The sequence below is a fragment of the Erithacus rubecula genome, assembly GCF_903797595.1.
Source record: "Erithacus rubecula genome assembly, chromosome: 3".
NCBI lineage: Eukaryota > Metazoa > Chordata > Aves > Passeriformes > Muscicapidae > Erithacus > Erithacus rubecula.
In genome coordinates this window covers 44,559,220-44,576,280 of record NC_136689.1, presented here as the reverse complement: position 1 = coordinate 44,576,280, position 17,061 = coordinate 44,559,220, and the positions used below count along the sequence as shown (strand labels likewise).

The 17,061-nt window shown below is 41.0% G+C and overlaps 1 protein-coding gene across 2 annotated transcripts; it reads left to right on the top strand.

The window, feature by feature from the left end:
* Window positions 1–1,188: 1,188 nt before the first annotated feature.
* KBTBD2 (kelch repeat and BTB domain containing 2) lies at window positions 1,189–14,821 on the top strand. 2 transcript variants are annotated; one of them, XM_079302640.1, is made up of 4 exons: window positions 1,189–1,428; window positions 8,220–8,748; window positions 11,505–11,670; window positions 12,104–14,821. In XM_079302640.1, the coding sequence occupies exons 2-4, from the start codon at window positions 8,579–8,581 to the stop codon at window positions 13,637–13,639; spliced, it is 1,872 nt and encodes a 623-aa protein (XP_079158766.1). In that variant the 5' UTR covers window positions 1,189–1,428; window positions 8,220–8,578; the 3' UTR covers window positions 13,640–14,821. The 2 variants fall into 2 exon arrangements, with proteins under 2 accessions (XP_079158766.1, XP_079158767.1); XM_079302641.1 differs by lacking the exon at window positions 1,189–1,428 and adding an exon at window positions 1,481–1,820.
* The last annotated feature ends 2,240 nt before the right edge of the window (window positions 14,822–17,061 follow it).

Below are 17,061 nucleotides of genomic sequence, written 5' to 3'. Positions count from 1 at the left end.
GTGATTAGGGAAAAACAAGGTAGTATGGCTGCTAAGACACTCTTAGTAATCCTGTGTTAGGAAGTTCCCAAAATTTATTTGTTTTTTTCTTTCTATAATGCTCAGATTAAACACATCCTTTTTTGCCAAAACACAAACTAAAATGTTTGGGAAGGGTTACTGATCCATTCCTTGCAGCCCTTCCCAGCCAAAGCTTGTCGCTTCCACTGACAGCAGCTCTTGCACTTCATAGGACTTGTAGTGACATGACAATGAGCAATGGGTGCAAAGTGAGACAGGGGATTTAGGCTAGATGTTAGTAAGAAATTCTCTGCTGTGAGGGTGATGAGGCACTGGAACAGGCTGACCAAGGATGTTGTTGGATGCCCAATACCTGGAAGTGTTCAAGGTCAGGTTAGATGGGGCTGTGAGCAACCTGACCTAGTGGGAGGTGTACACACCTGTGGCAGAGAGGTTGGAACTCAATGGTCTTTAAGGTCCCTTCTAGCCCTTAACATTCTCTGGCTCTGTGACTTGCCTGGTATGTTTTAAATCCCTAGCTCTGCTTTGCATCCATCGTACTTTCACCTCTTTGAAGTGAAATTCCCAGCATTTCTTTTGCTGGATGGACCCAAAGGCCTCCAGGTTGCAGCAAGTCTGGCACAATTCCTGTGAGGAGCTGGTGGTGTTAACCCGGGGAAAGGGAGGAAAAGGGCGGACTTGATGGCTCCCTACAGGTCTCCGAAAGGAGGTTGTGGGCAGGCGGGGGTCGGTCTCTTCTTCCAGACTACCAGCAACAGGATGAGAGCAAACTGCACCAAGTTTCACCAGGGAAGGTCTAGGTTGGACGTTAGGAGGAATTTTCTTCACAGAAGGAGTGGTTAAGACATTAGAACGGGCTGCCCATGGAGGTGGTGGAGTCACCGTCCCGGGACATGTTTAAGAGACGAATGGATGTGTCGCTCAGTGCCAAGGTCCGGTTGGCAGTGTGGTGCCGCTCACAGACCGCACTCGGTGATCCCGGAGGCCTTTCCCCAGCCGACGGGCTCTGTGACCCCGCGGGCCGCTCCTCCCAACAGAGGGCGCCGGGGGCCCCGCTCCATCCCGCGGGAGGCGCCGCTGCCGGCGGCGGGCAGGGGGCGCTCGCGGGCGGGAGAAGGGACAGGAAACCGGGGGCGGGCCCGGCCGCCCCCCCGCGCCTCGCATGCGCACACGGCGCGGGCGCGGCGCTCCGTAACGGCGGGCGGGTGAGGAGGAGGAGGAGGGGGGGTGGAAGAGGTGGGGGGGCGGCGGCAACAGTAGCAGCGCCTGCGCGCCCAGGGGCCGCCACCGCCTCCGCAGCCTGGGAGAGAGACCGGATCTGCCGCCGCATCCTCCTCCTCCCCCACCGCTTCCCCGCGGCCGCCCACGGTCGGGACGGCCAGACACGAGAGGAAGCGGCGGTCGGAGGTTTGTCCGGAACGGAGAGGTGGGGGGGAAGGATGACGCTGGTGGCGGCGCTCCCGCACTCGCGTCCCGCCGCGCCGCGGTCGCCGGGCCCTTTCGCGTCCCCGCGGGGCGAGTGGCCGCCCCGAGGAGGCCTCGGTCCCGGGGGGGCCCGCGGGGGCTCTGCGGCAGCCGCTTTCCCCGCCCGGGCGGGCGCGGCTCCCGCCCGCCCCCTCCCGCCGCGCCGCTCCCACCCGGCGGCCGCGGCCCCGGCCCCGCCGGGCACCGCCGGAGGTGGCAACGGGGGCCGTCTCCGTGCCCTCAGGCAGGGCCGGGTCCCGGGAGACCCGGGAGGAGGAGAGGCCATCGGGATCGTTCCTAAACCCAGAGTGAGTCGGTGCTGGAGGAGCGAGAAGGTGCCCCCTTTCTTCTGGGGGAAGCAGGAAAGGAGTTAAGGCGGTGGAGGGATGGGACGGCGCACCTGAGCATCGGGGAGAGGGAAGAAACGTGTTTCCTCGCCCCTAGTCCAGGCGGGAGGGGGCAGCGATGGCGGGGCTGTGCTGGGGAGTGGGGGCGTAGCGGGGCTCCCTTTGGCTGAGCAGGTGGGGGTGTCTGAAACCGGTGTTTGTGTTGGCAGCGCTCGGAGGGACACACACTCAAGTCTGGGAGAACAGCGGTGTAGTGGCACTGCCGTTCCTTGTTCCTTCCCGTTCCTGCCCCTGCGTTACCTACTGATCCATCTACTTGGGTACCTGCAGGGACCAGGGGTGGGCTTTTGTGGCTTTGAAGAGTCACATAATTATTACTAAGCTTTTTTAAATACACACATAGTATAGCTTTGATGTTAGTACATCTGCATGCCTAAAATTTTTCCAGCGTTTACCATTATTCCTGCTATTAAACGGGATAAATACCTGCTGCTTTTGAAATAACTTTAATTGTGATTTAGAAATGGATTTGTGCTGTACTTAGCATGTGCATTTTTAGAGGTTTGCAAAGCCCCAGCTTGGCTTTTCTGCATCATGTACATCTACTTTGTGATCATAATGGGCCTCAAAGGCTGTGTGCTGTTGTGAGCCCACCTAGGGCTGTAGCTACAAGAATTTTATTCAGATGATGTATTTAAGAGATTATTAAAATGCACACTGAGTGCAGTTCAGTTTCTCAGAAATGTATCTGGAGGTATAGGTAATTTTAAGTATTTAATGTGCTCTGACGTATACACCAAGTAGTCTCCCAATTTGAGTATAGGTGTCACACCTTCTTCGTAATTGTTTTTGTGTGTCGAATAGAAAAGACTCTTTGTACTCAAAGATGTGGAAGCAGCATCTTTCAGGAACAGACCAAAGAGGAAGAAAATATGTTGCTGCTTATTTAATATTTTTGACTACATTTTAGACAGATGCTTGTTGTTTTTTTCTTTGCTGAAGCAGGCTTTTTTGTTTTGGTCATGTGATTATGAAACAGACCAGAATTGGTGCAAACCCTAAAATTTCTCCTTCTTAGCTTAGTGACTATTGTGCTTCGAGAATAAATTTTATATGCATGAGTATGATATCCATTATAAGACTTAACCTTCCAGGAACTAACTTACAATTAATTAAGTTACATTAATGACTAATTAATTTCTTAATGCAGAAATGCTCGAATTTATAGTTAAGTGTCATATAGTGAATATTTGAGAAAATGATGTGTACTTTTAAACTAGGATTGAACTTGTTACATAAAACAGACTAGCTTCATTAATGTACTATAGCTCAGAGAAAAAAAAATATATATACAGGATACATGGCTGGATCCTACTGGACACATCCATGGTTCACTTTTTTTCAAAGGTTAGTTTTCCAAAACAGGTCAAGTTTTCCACAAAACAGAAACACCCTTGGGAATGGAAACTACCTGTGCTCAGCGTAGAAGTCCAGTTGCTAATTTAAGCTGTTGGTTTATCATGTCATAAATGCTAATTTTCTTTATGGGCAGGTATTTCCTTTAGTGTGCAACTTCCTTTAGGAGCAGAAAAACAGGAGTGCATTGTGACCAACATGTTAACATGGAGTCTGACACTTCTAGTCTCTAATTTCTGTGTAATTTCAGAAAACTCACCTACCTCAAATTTGTAACTCACCTCCCAAGCATAATATATATGGAAAATAGTAGTAGTTTCCAAATGAATAGTCATTTTCAAGATAACATTGTAGGACTAAGCCTTTCCTTGCTTTTAGTGAAATTTCACATTATTGCCTTATTAGAATCTCCTTGATGTCCTCAGTTTTCTGGACTACTGTGCCATCAAAGACACCTTTGATGGCTTTAGAAGAGAGGATAACTTCCAAGTCTGGAACTGCTTAATCAATTACCTATTTCTTTCTCACTCCCAAGGATGCAAATTTGATACATTACTCAAGAATCTAGAGCTTCCAACTCCTTTGTCTTCTTTCTTTCCTATCTTTGAGATCTATTGGCTAGGTGTGCCATTTTACATAATTGATTCTAATCAGTTTTAGTACTCACATTCCCCCTTGCTATTAGCTGCTTTGTTACTTTTGAAACTGGTTGGTTTGTAACTCAAAATATCCGTCATAGTAACCAAATATTAAAGTCCCTGAGCTGGGTTCTGTGTTGCTAGCTGGGAGGATTGCTATCTCCACACACACCAAGGCTTGTGTAATTTGGCTTATGGTTGTTCAGGTCTAAATTCTGACCTTTTATTATGTTAAAAATAGTGAATGACTCACTTCTTTAGACGTGTTTTTACTTGTGATTTGTATGAAGCTGTCCTTGGATGGAAACAGGAATTTGATTAAAAATATACAAAAGTAGTATTTAATGGGAGTTTTTTGTATTTTGTTTGGTTTTGTTGTTTGTTTGTATTTCAATTAGTTAAAACTAATTAAATTGAATGTCCAGGGAGATAAATCTGGGTTGTTGGGGGTTTTTTAAGTTTTATTCCAGACATGTGGAAGATGAAGTGTGTTTTTTAAAGTGTGAATTTGAGTTAGTGGAGTCAGAATTCAAGAGGTATTTAGATGGCTGGAGATGAAGATGGGAACCTGTGACACCTTCATAGATCTTTTGCATGTTTCCCACCATTTTTTGGGAAGTGAGACAGCTAATCTGGCAGACTAATTAATGAGATTTTCAAAAGGACTTTTCAGAGTATCAGATTCTCTAAAAAAACACAAAACAAAAGATGCCTATATATATTTTGCCCTTCTTATAATTTTGGGGGAAAATAAATAAAATTTTTAATAAGTCCAGTTGAAGAATGTGATATCTGTGTATCTGTTTCCCTACCAAATTGGAAATAGTCAATATACCTATTCCATATTGCACACTGAAGTACAGTTCTAACACTGCCATGTATGTAGCACAGTATGTATCTCTTATCAATCTTTGCCTGACCTCAGAAAATAAACAGATTCAAGGAGGGCAATTAATAGTCTATCCCATAAGTAATTAACATTTGATGACTAATTTTTTGAATGGGCTCATTCAGATTTGAAGTACATGAACAAGTGTTAACAAGCCACCTCATTAAAATTACTTAAGCAAAAAGGAATAATTACTTAAAAACAAACCCTCTTATCAACGTGTTACTTAATGTTGCTCTCCAGCTTGGTAGGGAAGTACTTTGTATCACCTGCTGATTACTTGGTTTCATTTGCAGTATAGCACCCTGTGGCCTCCCAGCAGCTACCTGCCAGTCCTGTTTTGGATAGCTGGCTTCCAAGGAATAACCCAGAACAAAATGGCCACTCCAGTGACATCGTTAAAGGGGAAAGTCTCATTCCTAGAACTTGTATTCAGGAATTATTTTTATTCTATCAGAATTTCAGTTCAGGATATTAAGCTAACTTCAGCCATAGATCTTTTCATCCATAAATGAGAGATGTCCACTGCTGCATAGTTATTGGGACTACAGCAGACAATAGTGCATCTGTAGACATTTTCTCAAGTCTACAGTTTTTCATTTATCTCAGATCCAGTGAGCGTATGACAGAGATGTTAGGCTGGGACTGGGAAGAGCTAAGCCTCTTGCTTTCCTCCTTTGGAAGTACATGGCTTTAGACAAGCTGCTTTTTATTTCAATGCCTTATTTTTTTGGCCTATAAAATGAGGAGAGTATCTCCTTTAAAATTGTATTGAACTTTCCAAAGAGGTGTGAGAGAGGTAGGTAATCTTGGATGATTTTCCAGGCACTAAAGGATGTTCCTACCACTTATCCTAATGTTTTGAACAGATTCAATTCTCTTGGGCAAATAACAATATAAATTTTAGCAGTTTTGGACCAGAAATTCAGAGATCCTCAGTGTGTTTATTTCCATCACAAGGGAATAGGATGTGAGTCCTGACTTGGTGACAAATACAAAGCTTTGTTCTTCAGCAAATGGTTATTGTTGGCAGCAAAACACAGTATGGATGTGGAAAACAAGAATCGTGTATGTAGCATGTTCCTACTATGTACACTTCCCTGGAGTATATGACAGATTTTTTTTCTAAACCAAAGACTCCAGCTTTGTAAATGTACGGTTCAAAGGTGATCTACATCACATAACTGTTCTGCATCAGGATTCCTGTCACCTCCTCAATCTTTTCTGCTACTGAAGGTCGTACTCAAATGTTCCAGTTATTTATAATAATTAATTTCTGTTTCAACTCACCTTCTGCTGAACAGGTCTGCTTTCTTAGTTATTGACTGTCAGCAGCAAGCTGCCAAAAATGTCTTTAATCTTACTAGCAGGTGTGTATCAATTTCTCCATGGCACCTCTGACCTGTTCTGGTACCTAATGGCTGACCAGTGCATATTAGTATTCTTTTTTTTCCCTTTTTCTGAAGAAATATACATATTCTTTACAATTACATCAGAAAATGAAGTTATAGTATCAATGAGATCTTTTGCTAAAGCTTATCAATGAATGAGTTCTAAAGCTAAAATTCTGCCCAAACAGAGCTTAATCCATTGGCTTATATTGTTCTTGAAACTTTACTCCTAAGCCAGGAAAAACAATGCTGTAGAGAGACTTGGGATACCAGCAAAGCCACAAGCTATTTATTTATGTGGGCCTAACACACTTAGGAAGTCTGTGTGTCTCTGTAGCCATTCAAAGTTTAGTGCGAAATCTGTCAGTGGATTGGTTTGCATGGTGAGCTGTTCCCAGAGTACCAGGACAATGGGAAGTGGTGCAGAGACAGGATGCACAGTCTTGGTGTAAAGAAGCTGTGACTTGAGGCAGAAGGTAATTGCTTTAGATAGAGCACTATCTCTATATCCTCGATGTATTTATGGTTTAGTGACTTCAGAGGTTACCTGAAACTTTAAGGCCTTCAATCAAGACTTAGGCTAGTGTCTGTTATTGTAGCACACAGTTGTATCTACTCCTTCCCCCACGTATCAAAGCCCTTTTGTGTATTCTTTAATTAACTGCCTTCACCTCAACAGTGAGCATTGGGTTTGACTAGTTGGACTGTTTTCCAGTTAAACAACCAGGGGAAACTAAGAGTTTGAAATTCTTGTTTGTGTGTATTTACCACTAAAAAAGATCAGGGACGCTAAATTAGTAGTAATTAAAATGGCATTAATTAAGCATATCTGTTTCAAGTGAATGAATGTTGAAAGACAGCTGTTTCTGAATTCTGTTACAGGCAGGGCTGTGTTGAAACAGTAGATCTTTGGTGTGGCTGGCAGGTATTTCTACAGCCTTTGTCTTACACTAAATCTTGTGATTTTGTGTGGAATTTAAGGAATGCCATTTCATTATGAACAGATAGCGATATCTGTTAGACACAAGACAAACGTAAGTTTTGGAATGCAGAAGAATGTTGCAAGATAAATCTGAAAGCATTTGATAGCTGTAGCACTCTGGTGTCCACTATGATGGCAATTTTACTGTCACAACTATCCTATTCTTAATTATTTTTTTTATTCACATTGAAGATGAAATAAAGCCTAACCCCATTTTCAAGAGAAGAAATGTCCAAACAAGATAATAGACCTTGGTAGCCACTGTAGGTGTTTGAGCCCTGCTATTCCAGCATCCCTTTGTTCCTATTTATTTCCTTGTTTTGATTTTCTCCCATCTGCACCAATGAAGCTGGTTGTATTGAAGTTACTCGGAAGGAAAAACAAGGGAATATGAAATATTAATAGGTGAATGAAGCCCTTCTGCATGGAGCAGATGAATTTAATATGCATTGGAAATATAGACTTTTAAGGTTTTTTTTCTGGGGCAGGAAGAGGGGAGTTAAGCCTTAGTGCTAGTTCTGCTTCACCTCTACTAGAATGCCAGAGGTTAAATAAACAGGCTGATATGATGCTGAGAGTTTAGTTGGAAAGTGATGGAATTAAAATTAAAATGATTGCATTTATATTTTTACTGGCCAGGTATTGATAAGCTTTAAGTAGACAAAAACAAAGAAACAGAAAAACCTGCTGTTTAATGTAGAAATGGGGGAAGAAGTTGGCTATCTAATCAATGGTTGAATGAAATTCACAGGTGTACTCCAGTGGGAAATCTGGGTATTTCTTTGAGGAACTAAGTCTTACTGAACCTTGTTTTAACTCTCCAGCCTTGGGAGCTGTGTTGACAAAATAAATAATTTAAATTTGTGAGTCCAGGTCATATGAGCATTAATGTACAAACTCCTCTGCTTTTCATTTCTCTTTGTTTAAATTTTTTTTCTTAGAAGAGTTTTATTGCAAGTAATAAAGTATTAATTTAGAAATGTTTATTAGACAATTACTTCTAAGGGGTAACTATGAAAAGTTTCTCAAAGTGTGCTAATGTGTAAATTAATTTTATTTTCCTGCTTTCAGTCAGTCAAGTGCAGCCACTGATCACGAGATGCTACCAGAAAATCTACCTCAGACTTCACTTTTGTTCATTCATTTGCTGCATCATAGATCCCAACGGGAGCTCTGCAGACACTCTTGAAACTCTCTGAACAGATTGGAACATCAAGTCAAAGCATGATGACCTAACAGGAGGTCAAAGTCTCAAACATTGATTCAGCAGTTCAAGATAGCACTGCCCTTTTTATCAGTATCATTTCAGAAGGCTACAGACCTCCTGCCATTTCTTTCCTGGCTACTTCAGATAAACTCAACTGACCTTTCTTTGGTGAAGAGATCTTGACTTTTCTCTCTGGTCCTGGAAATATTAATGGAACACAGTCATGTCTACCCAGGACGAGAGGCAGATAAATACAGAGTATGCTGTATCCTTGCTGGAGCAGTTAAAATTCTTTTATGAACAGCAGTTGCTAACTGACATAGTGCTGATTGTTGAGGGCACGGAATTTCCCTGCCATAAGATGGTTCTTGCAACATGCAGCTCATATTTCAGGTAAGTATTCAAATGCTATAAAATCTGTGGTAAAATCTCTGGTTTTGAGTGTAATACTAATTGATTGACAATGTCTTACAGAGACTTAAAGATCAGTAACTTAAGTACAAAACCTAAATATTCTTACTTTCCAACACAGAGCAAAATAAAATTTCTGGCATTCTGGGACTTATTCTAGATATTTATTGTAGTTTCTACAATGAGTGTGAGGGGAAAAAAACATACTTGTGATGGGTCATTTTCTTTAGGGAGTTGAGTCTGAATAATTAGAAAATTTCTTATTCTGCACACTTAATCTTTAAAATACTGAATCTGTTTTTATTTCCCAAGGTAGAATAACAAGGGATTACTGGGACTTGGCTGCAGGAATTCCATTGTTATGTTTAACTGTAGTTTCTTAGTAGGAGCATCTGCTAAAAGTAGGGATTGCTGTGCAAGTTCATGGCCTTCTTTTCTGAATCATCTGGTTTTCTCTGCTCAGCAAAGCCAGAAACTCTTCCCTCGCTTGAGTGTTGTGGCAATGCAAGTGGATTTTTTCTGTGTGTGTTTTTTTTTGTTGTTTCATGGTGCCCTCCAAGATACTGTTGAAATTTTTCAACAGTTCAGTAGCTCTTGTTTCCCAAATGTCCTGGTTTTGGTCTTTTAAAGCATTTTTATTAATAAGATACATTGAGTGCTACCACTTTTTGTAAATGCCTTCATAGTAAGATCTGGATGATGAGGCACCATGAATTTTCTGCAGTGATTAATCTTTTTTTGTTGGCAACATAGCATAATTAATCTGCCTATCTGGAAGGTATTTTGAAGCTTGAAACTAGTCTGGGTGACAGCCACATGTTTTACCTTGTATTTGTGGAGGAATTGTAACTTTTCTTTCCTGATTAAACACAGGAAAGGTTACAAATTTGCTTTTCCTGAGACAGGCTTACTATACAGAACACATCCAAGATGCTTTCTGTACTTTGTCTCCTTCGTGGAAAACTGTGGAAGGATTAATTTATTACTTTCACTTTTCATTTCAGGGAATTTTTTGGCCCTGATGGCTTTTCAGTTTACTTTTTAATCTCAGATGAATCTGGTCCAATTTTTAGCAACAAGTATTGTGTGATCACTAGATAATTATTATTACCATTGGCCCTATGCAAATTACATAGTTCCAACAATTTGTAAAATAACAGCCATTGGAAATGTAGCCAGATTTAATGTGGGTGGTTAATCACAAGGTTGGAAAGCTGACATGAGTCCACCCAGTGTGCTGCATCAGAATGTGCAGTCAAATATCTTATTCATATGTGTTTGTTTATTATTTATGGAATGAGGTTTTGGCACTGGTTAAAAGAAGTATCAAACTTGTGGTTTTGTCATGTTCTGTTTTTCTTCTCTACTTTGGTTTACAAAAAGATGCTCAGCTTCCTAAATTTAGCTTTATTATGAAAAATTGATAGCCCTGAAGGAGGGGGAAGAAAAGCAAAGCATCTCTCTGTGTGATCCAGCCATTGTGTGTGATTGCAGCCAGCTTACCTTCCATCTTTGTGTCTGAACAATGTGCAGCCCTGCTCTAGCAGTGTGTGAGCAAGAGCCAGAGCCTCCAACAGCTCCCTGTTCCTCTCTGAGGAGTCTCTGTACCCTCTTGTACTTTCTTGTTTACCTTTAAATACCTGCACAGCAAGTTGATAGTCAGTCAGTAATCTCTCCTAAAATGCAAGTTGCCCTGAGTTAAGGAGCTTAGAGGAAGACAGAGAAATGGGGATGGGATACTGTCTCTTTGTATCAGATGCTTTCTGGAATGACTTTGCTTAGGGAGTGAATCTCCATGTCCCCTTCACCTCTGCAGCCAGAGACACGACTAAAAGGTGCACCCACTATCCCTTCTAACTTCTCTCATGTCTGGTTTCCTTAAATAAAAAAATAAAATTAAATTAAAAAAAAAAAAAATCCCACCCAAATAAATATAAAGAGCCTTGAACTGAATTTTTAGCACAACCATGAATACCAAACCTGAATCAATATCAATGTCCCCCGTTTTAAAAAAATTGACAAGTATGTAGCTTATAGTACCAGATTGCAGTTAGTTCTTAACCGTGTTACAGTTAAAATACTAGAATGGACAAGAGGTGTGTAAAACATTAAGGAAACAATAACCATGTTTTAAATTGCCTTTCTAGTCTTTTTCAGGAAGATGTAACAGAAATACTCATTCTTCTTTTTTACCACACTAGATCTGATAGGTTTTTTTGTTATTTATTTTTGCCTGCAAATTTGAAGTTTACTGTATGTTATGATAAATGATGTATAAGAAATAATTCATAGAGTGCTAGTCCTTGCTCCATTTCTTCTCCTCCCAGAGGAGCATCCTTTTTGATATGACTTAGCTCAGTCCATTACATAAATCTTTTGTTCTAGAATGTAAAATCTAGTATTTTCTGGAGGTTTTTCTTCCCTTTTATCACCTATCACAGAAAATATTTAAACTGTATCATTAATCATTAGAGCTGTCTGCTGATTAACACAGATGGGTTTGCATGAAAATAAAATATTTCTGCAGAAGGCACTGATGTTACTCTTTTAATGTTCTGTCCAAATACTTTAACTTAAATACTAGATGATAGCCTAAGGTAAACCCTAAACACCTGTAAACAGGCCTGCAAAAGGACCGTTCACCTTTAGGAGTGTAATCACCAAAGGCTTACAGGCAACTCTTTAAGATTACTTTACTCACTGCTGATCCTTGTCTCAATATGTGTGTTTCTCCTCAGAGCAATGTTCATGAGTGGGCTGAGCGAGAGCAAACAGACACACGTACACCTGAGGAATGTGGATGCAGCCACTCTGCAGATCATCATCACTTATGCATACACGGGTAACCTGGCAATAAGTGACAGCACAGTAGAGCAGCTTTATGAAACTGCCTGCTTCTTACAGGTAGGAATGTTGAGAGGAGGAAATAACAGCTTCTAATCTTGGAACTGCTTTATTCTTTTATCTTGTTAAAAGATCTTTCCTCTTCAGTAATTTCAAAACGCTTTTCTTCTGTTCACCCAGTATAGACAGCAGTTGCTTGCCAAATTTGCTTCGTGTAGCTATCCCTCCTTGCATGACAGTCCCTTTGGAAGGCTGGAAGTAAACCAGTGCACTTCTAACATTTAGAAAATTAGTTTTGCCAGCAGACATAATCACACTGTGTACTTGATCTGTATGAAACAGTTGAGTGAGTCATGGCTGTATTTTTGTGTATGTATAGTATTCCATGCCTGAACTGTTTTGTTCAACACCAGATGCAGATATTTTATGTGCTGGTGCTACACAAAAGCATAGATTGTATGTGTAATACTTCATGTGTTTCTTTGCATTACAGGTAGATGATGTGTTACAACGATGTAGAGAATACTTAATCAAAAAAATTAATGCTGAAAATTGTGTGCGTCTATTAAGTTTTGCTGATCTCTTCAGCTGTGAAGAGTTAAAACAGAGTGCTAAAAGAATGGTGGAGCACAAGTTCACAGCTGTGTACCACCAGGAGGCTTTCATGCAACTGTCACATGATCTACTGATAGATATTTTAAGCAGTGACAATTTAAATGTGGAAAAGGAGGAGACAGTGCGTGAGGCTGCTATGTTATGGCTGGAGTACAACACGGAATCACGCTCGCAGTACTTGTCCTCTGTTCTTAGCCAAATCCGGATCGATGCACTTTCAGAAGTAACGCAGAGAGCCTGGTTTCAAGGCTTGCCACCTAATGATAAATCAGTGGTGGTGCAAGGATTGTACAAATCTATGCCCAAATTTTTCAAGCCCAGACTTGGCATGACAAAAGAGGAGATGATGATATTCATTGAAGCTGCTGCTGAAAACCCTGGTAGTCTTTACTCTTCTGTCTGTTACAGCCCACAGGCAGAGAAAGTTTACAAACTCTGCAACCCTCCCGCTGACTTGCATAAGGTTGGGACGCTGGTAACTCCCGATAATGACATCTATATAGCAGGTGGGCAAGTTCCTCTGAAGAACACAAAAACCAATCACAGTAAAAGCAGCAAACTCCAGGCTGCCTTCAGAACTGTGAATTGCTTTTACTGGTTTGATGCGCAGCAGAACACTTGGTTTCCCAAGACGCCGATGCTCTTTGTGCGCATCAAGCCGTCCCTGGTGTGCTGTGAAGGATACATTTATGCAATTGGGGGGGACAGCGTCGGCGGGGAGCTCAACAGGAGGACTGTGGAGAGGTACGACACCGAGAAGGACGAGTGGACCATGGTCAGTCCCCTGCCCTGTGCATGGCAGTGGAGCACGGCCGTGGCAGTTCACAACTGCATCTACGTCATGGCGCACAACCTGATGTACTGCTACTTCCCCCGCTCGGATGCCTGGGTGGAGATGGCAATGCGACAAACAAGCAGATGTTTCGCCTCAGCTGCTGCTTTTGGTGATAAGATATTCTATATCGGAGGACTGCACATTGCCAGCAATTCTGGAATCAGGCTCCCCAGCAGTACTGTGGACGGGTCTTCTGTAACAGTTGAGATCTATGACGTGAATAAAAATGAATGGAGGATGGCAGCTAACATCCCTGCCAAGCGCTATTCTGACCCATGTGTCAGGGCCGTTGTCATCTCCAATTCCTTATGTGTCTTTATACGGGAGACCCACATGAACGAGAGAGCCAAGTATGCCACCTATCAGTATGACCTGGAACTCGACCGCTGGTTCCTGAGGCAGCACATATCAGAACGCGTGCTGTGGGACTTGGGGAAAGACTTCCGGTGCACGGTAGGAAAGCTGTATCCATCTTGCCTTGAAGAGTCCCCATGGAAACCTCCAACGTATCTCTTCTCACCAGACGGAGCCGATGAATTTGATCTGGATGGGGAGATGGTTACTTTACCACCTGTATAGCTCCCAAATTAGACTGCACAACAGAGTCTGTGCTCACTTATAAATTAATAAAAGAAATAAATGGCTGTGAAAGAACAGGTCTGGGGACAGAAGATGTCTTTCATGAATTGTATTTTTATGCCCTACCTAACACTTCCCGCCATTCAGTATGAATTAGTGAAATGAGCAGATATGCTTCCATAATCTCAAATACTATTATCAGATAAGTGAGAAAAATATATGTATATCATGAGCTTGAGCATCTGACTTGTCTAAATAATTAATTCTAGTTCTATAAAGTCTCAGTTCAGGAAAATTAGCTTCAGAAAAAAAGGAGTTACTGTTTCTAGGATGATGTCACAGTTCTTTTGAAAGTACCTTCCAGTTAGATTTTGAACTACTTCTGGATATTCTACGTAAGTGCTAGTTACATAATTGTCAGTGTGGCCTAATTAAAGAACTGTGCTGCACTTACTAAATACTAATATCTATGTTGGTATAGTAATGCCATTAAAAGAAAAAAAAAACAAATCCCATGGATCTACCTGTGGTAGGAAGGGTAGATCTTCCATTGTATGGTAACATGCTGGGCAAAATGACTGCAGGTTCAGTCAAGCTGTACGATGAGGTGCATGTATTCTATTTTCACTAACTTATACCTGTCTATTTAGAATACAGGTCTTCCAAGCAGCTGGTAGATTACCAGGTGTGGACTTAAGTTGCTGGGCTTGCAATAGGAATTGCTAGCCCTCATAGTGCGGGTCTATGTGGGGCTTTAATCAGTAAATGCCTCCACATTCTGTATTACAGTAACATTGGCTCATGTATATTACTTCCTGCTGCTGATGTATTTTTCCATTGTAAAACAAAGTTTTAGTGTGAATTAACCAGGTCTTTATTTTCTGTTAATTTAATAACAAGCATTACTGTAGTGTGATTGTGTATAGATATCCCTTAGCTGTCAGGTTTTTTACTTTGGGGGGGAAGCAAACTTCAGGAATATCCTGTGCTGTGTGTGCAGGAGAGCAGATGCCTAGTGCTGCTCTGGCATTAATCCCAGGAACCACTAGCAGTAGCGGGGTGCCGCCAACCTAACATGAACACAGGTGCTTCATGACAAACCTTACTAGCATGTTCAGCTGCATCATGTTCTGGCACTGTATTTTGAATGACATTAATTTATTAAAAAAAGACTGAATCCAATTGCCTGAGTGTGGTTTTTGGCTGAAATAGATAAAGCTGTGCTACCCTCCCACCACATGCACACTTGTAGGAAATAGCTTATTGAAGGCAGCTAGAAATAGGTAAGTTGCAAAAAGCCTGGAGAAAAGTTGACTGCTCACTACTATTCAGCAAAAGCTGAAAATTAGATATTGAAGTCAAACTGAGGATTACATAGGACTGGAATCCCCTGCTATCTTTTTCTCCAGTCATGGTACAAATTCTGCCCTACTGAAAGCAAAGAACAACAGGCATTAAGGAGGAACAGTTTCTGTAAGTTCAGAAAATGGCAAACCTATTTTCAGTAATCAAGAGCGAATTTATTTGCTCCATTGTCCAGACTGTCACTGGATTTTCCTTAATTATTTCTTACTGCAGTAACTACAACTGCGGCCTTCAATAAAAACACCACCTATATATTGTTTGGGCTACATCTCAAGGGGCTTTACAATGTTTTGTCTTGTTTATTAAAGGTTTTGACTTGAAAAGGGGCTTTAGATAAGAAAGGTGCCTTATATAAAACTCTTCCCGATGTTTTGGCATTTTGTGCCATGTGAGGATTTATGGGACTCAGTAACAATGGCAAGCTACCTTTTTTTTTTTTTTTTTTTTTTTTTTTTAAATGAAGATGGCATAACCTTTGCATTTACCATTACATAAACTCTTTTTTTAACAGCTACATTTTTTAGATAAGAGGTGTGAGGTGACTCAGAAGCTCCTGCTGATAGGTCTGTTTATATTGCTTTTATGTTGCAAGCCTGTGCAAGGGAGTATACATAAAAAGAAAGACAGAGATACTCCTTTATAATGCAATTTAGAGAATCACATACCACAGGCAAAAACATAAGCTGTATCCAATCAGCCTGGATGGGCTGCTCAGTTCTGTGGCTCCTTCTCACTTCACCCTATTATTATCATGCTGCATTAGGCTTTAGGACAAGGCTTTGTTGTTTTAACTGCAGATAATCTATAGCTAGTGAAGGAGCAGAGTGGGCTCATTCTGTTACTGAGAACTTTCATCTTGAGTTTAAAATCTTATGTATTGTTTCTTACTGGAAGAAAACAACAACAAAAAAGAGTGCATCTGAATAGGAAACAAGAAATACTAAATAGGAAATACTAAATTGTGGTGGCTCTAAATCACAACTGCCTCACAGAACCTGGAAGAACTTGATTTTATCCACTTAAGAACATCTTTTGAAATACAGTCTGCATGACTTCCTGCTTGTCTGCATATTTTTTTTTTCTTTACATTGCCTGTGTGGTTTGGGGTTTTTTGTGGCCCAAGATTGTATAGTACCTTATGTAAAATTTATTTGCTATTTATAATATGGAATTTAAAGACAATACTAGTCAAGTGGTGAACAGTTCTCTAGTGACTGCTAAAGACATACTAGTAGTTCACTTACACAGCTAGTTGCTGAGCCAGTATTCATCCCCAAAGAAAAACAGCTGGCAAATGCTGTTCTCCAGTCTAAGTTCTTGCCTTGCATAATTCAAGAGGGAAACTGTGCAGCCAAAGCATTGTCATCTGCCTGGAAGTGGTCACTAGTGGTAGAATTAGAGAAAGACATTTGCAGGAATAAAGACAGCTAAAGAAAATGGAGTTCTCATGTCATAAGTAGAGCAAATATGATTAAAGCCTCGACAGAGATCTAACTGGTGTCTCAGTACAAAGCTTCAGGCTAATCTTAGCCTATTCAACATGTACTTGGCTTTGAAATACATTTACATACAAGTTTCAGTGAATCAACTCATGTCCTCAAACTCTGCTACATTTGCAAAGAAGTTTACCTCTTTTCTGGTAAACCTGATTTAAGTCAGTTGTACATAGTTTCAGTTTCTCTTACCTAAAGTAATAAAAAAGTGATCTGGCCTCTGCTAATCTTTAATGCATTCAATAATTTTTTGCAGTTGTTTAAACACATACAAAATTGCCAGTTTAATTTTTGTTGTAAAGGATCAGTCAGATCTAGTACAGTGAATTGTGCCAAGCTTTGCAGAGAACAGGATCAGACAGATATTTAAATTTGGGGGCAAAATAATTTGATAATACTTTAAAGATTATTTCAAGATTTAAAGCACTACTGTTTTTCACAGTATTTCTCATTTCACTTCTCAATGCATCTGTTAAGATGCTCAAGCACCTGCCACATTGCAGTACAGCTAAGGGACACCTGTGGACAAACCTGCAGACCACCAAACTTATTAGCCAGAATAGT

Coding starts and splice junctions, on each gene's coding strand:
- KBTBD2 (XM_079302640.1), top strand. CDS start 8,579: ATGTCTACCCAGGACGAGAGGCAGATAAATACAGAGTATGCTGTATCC. Junction 8,749..11,504: donor ACATGCAGCTCATATTTCAG/GTAAGTATTCAA, acceptor GTTTCTCCTCAG/AGCAATGTTCATGAGTGGGC. Junction 11,671..12,103: donor AAACTGCCTGCTTCTTACAG/GTAGGAATGTTG, acceptor TTTGCATTACAG/GTAGATGATGTGTTACAACG.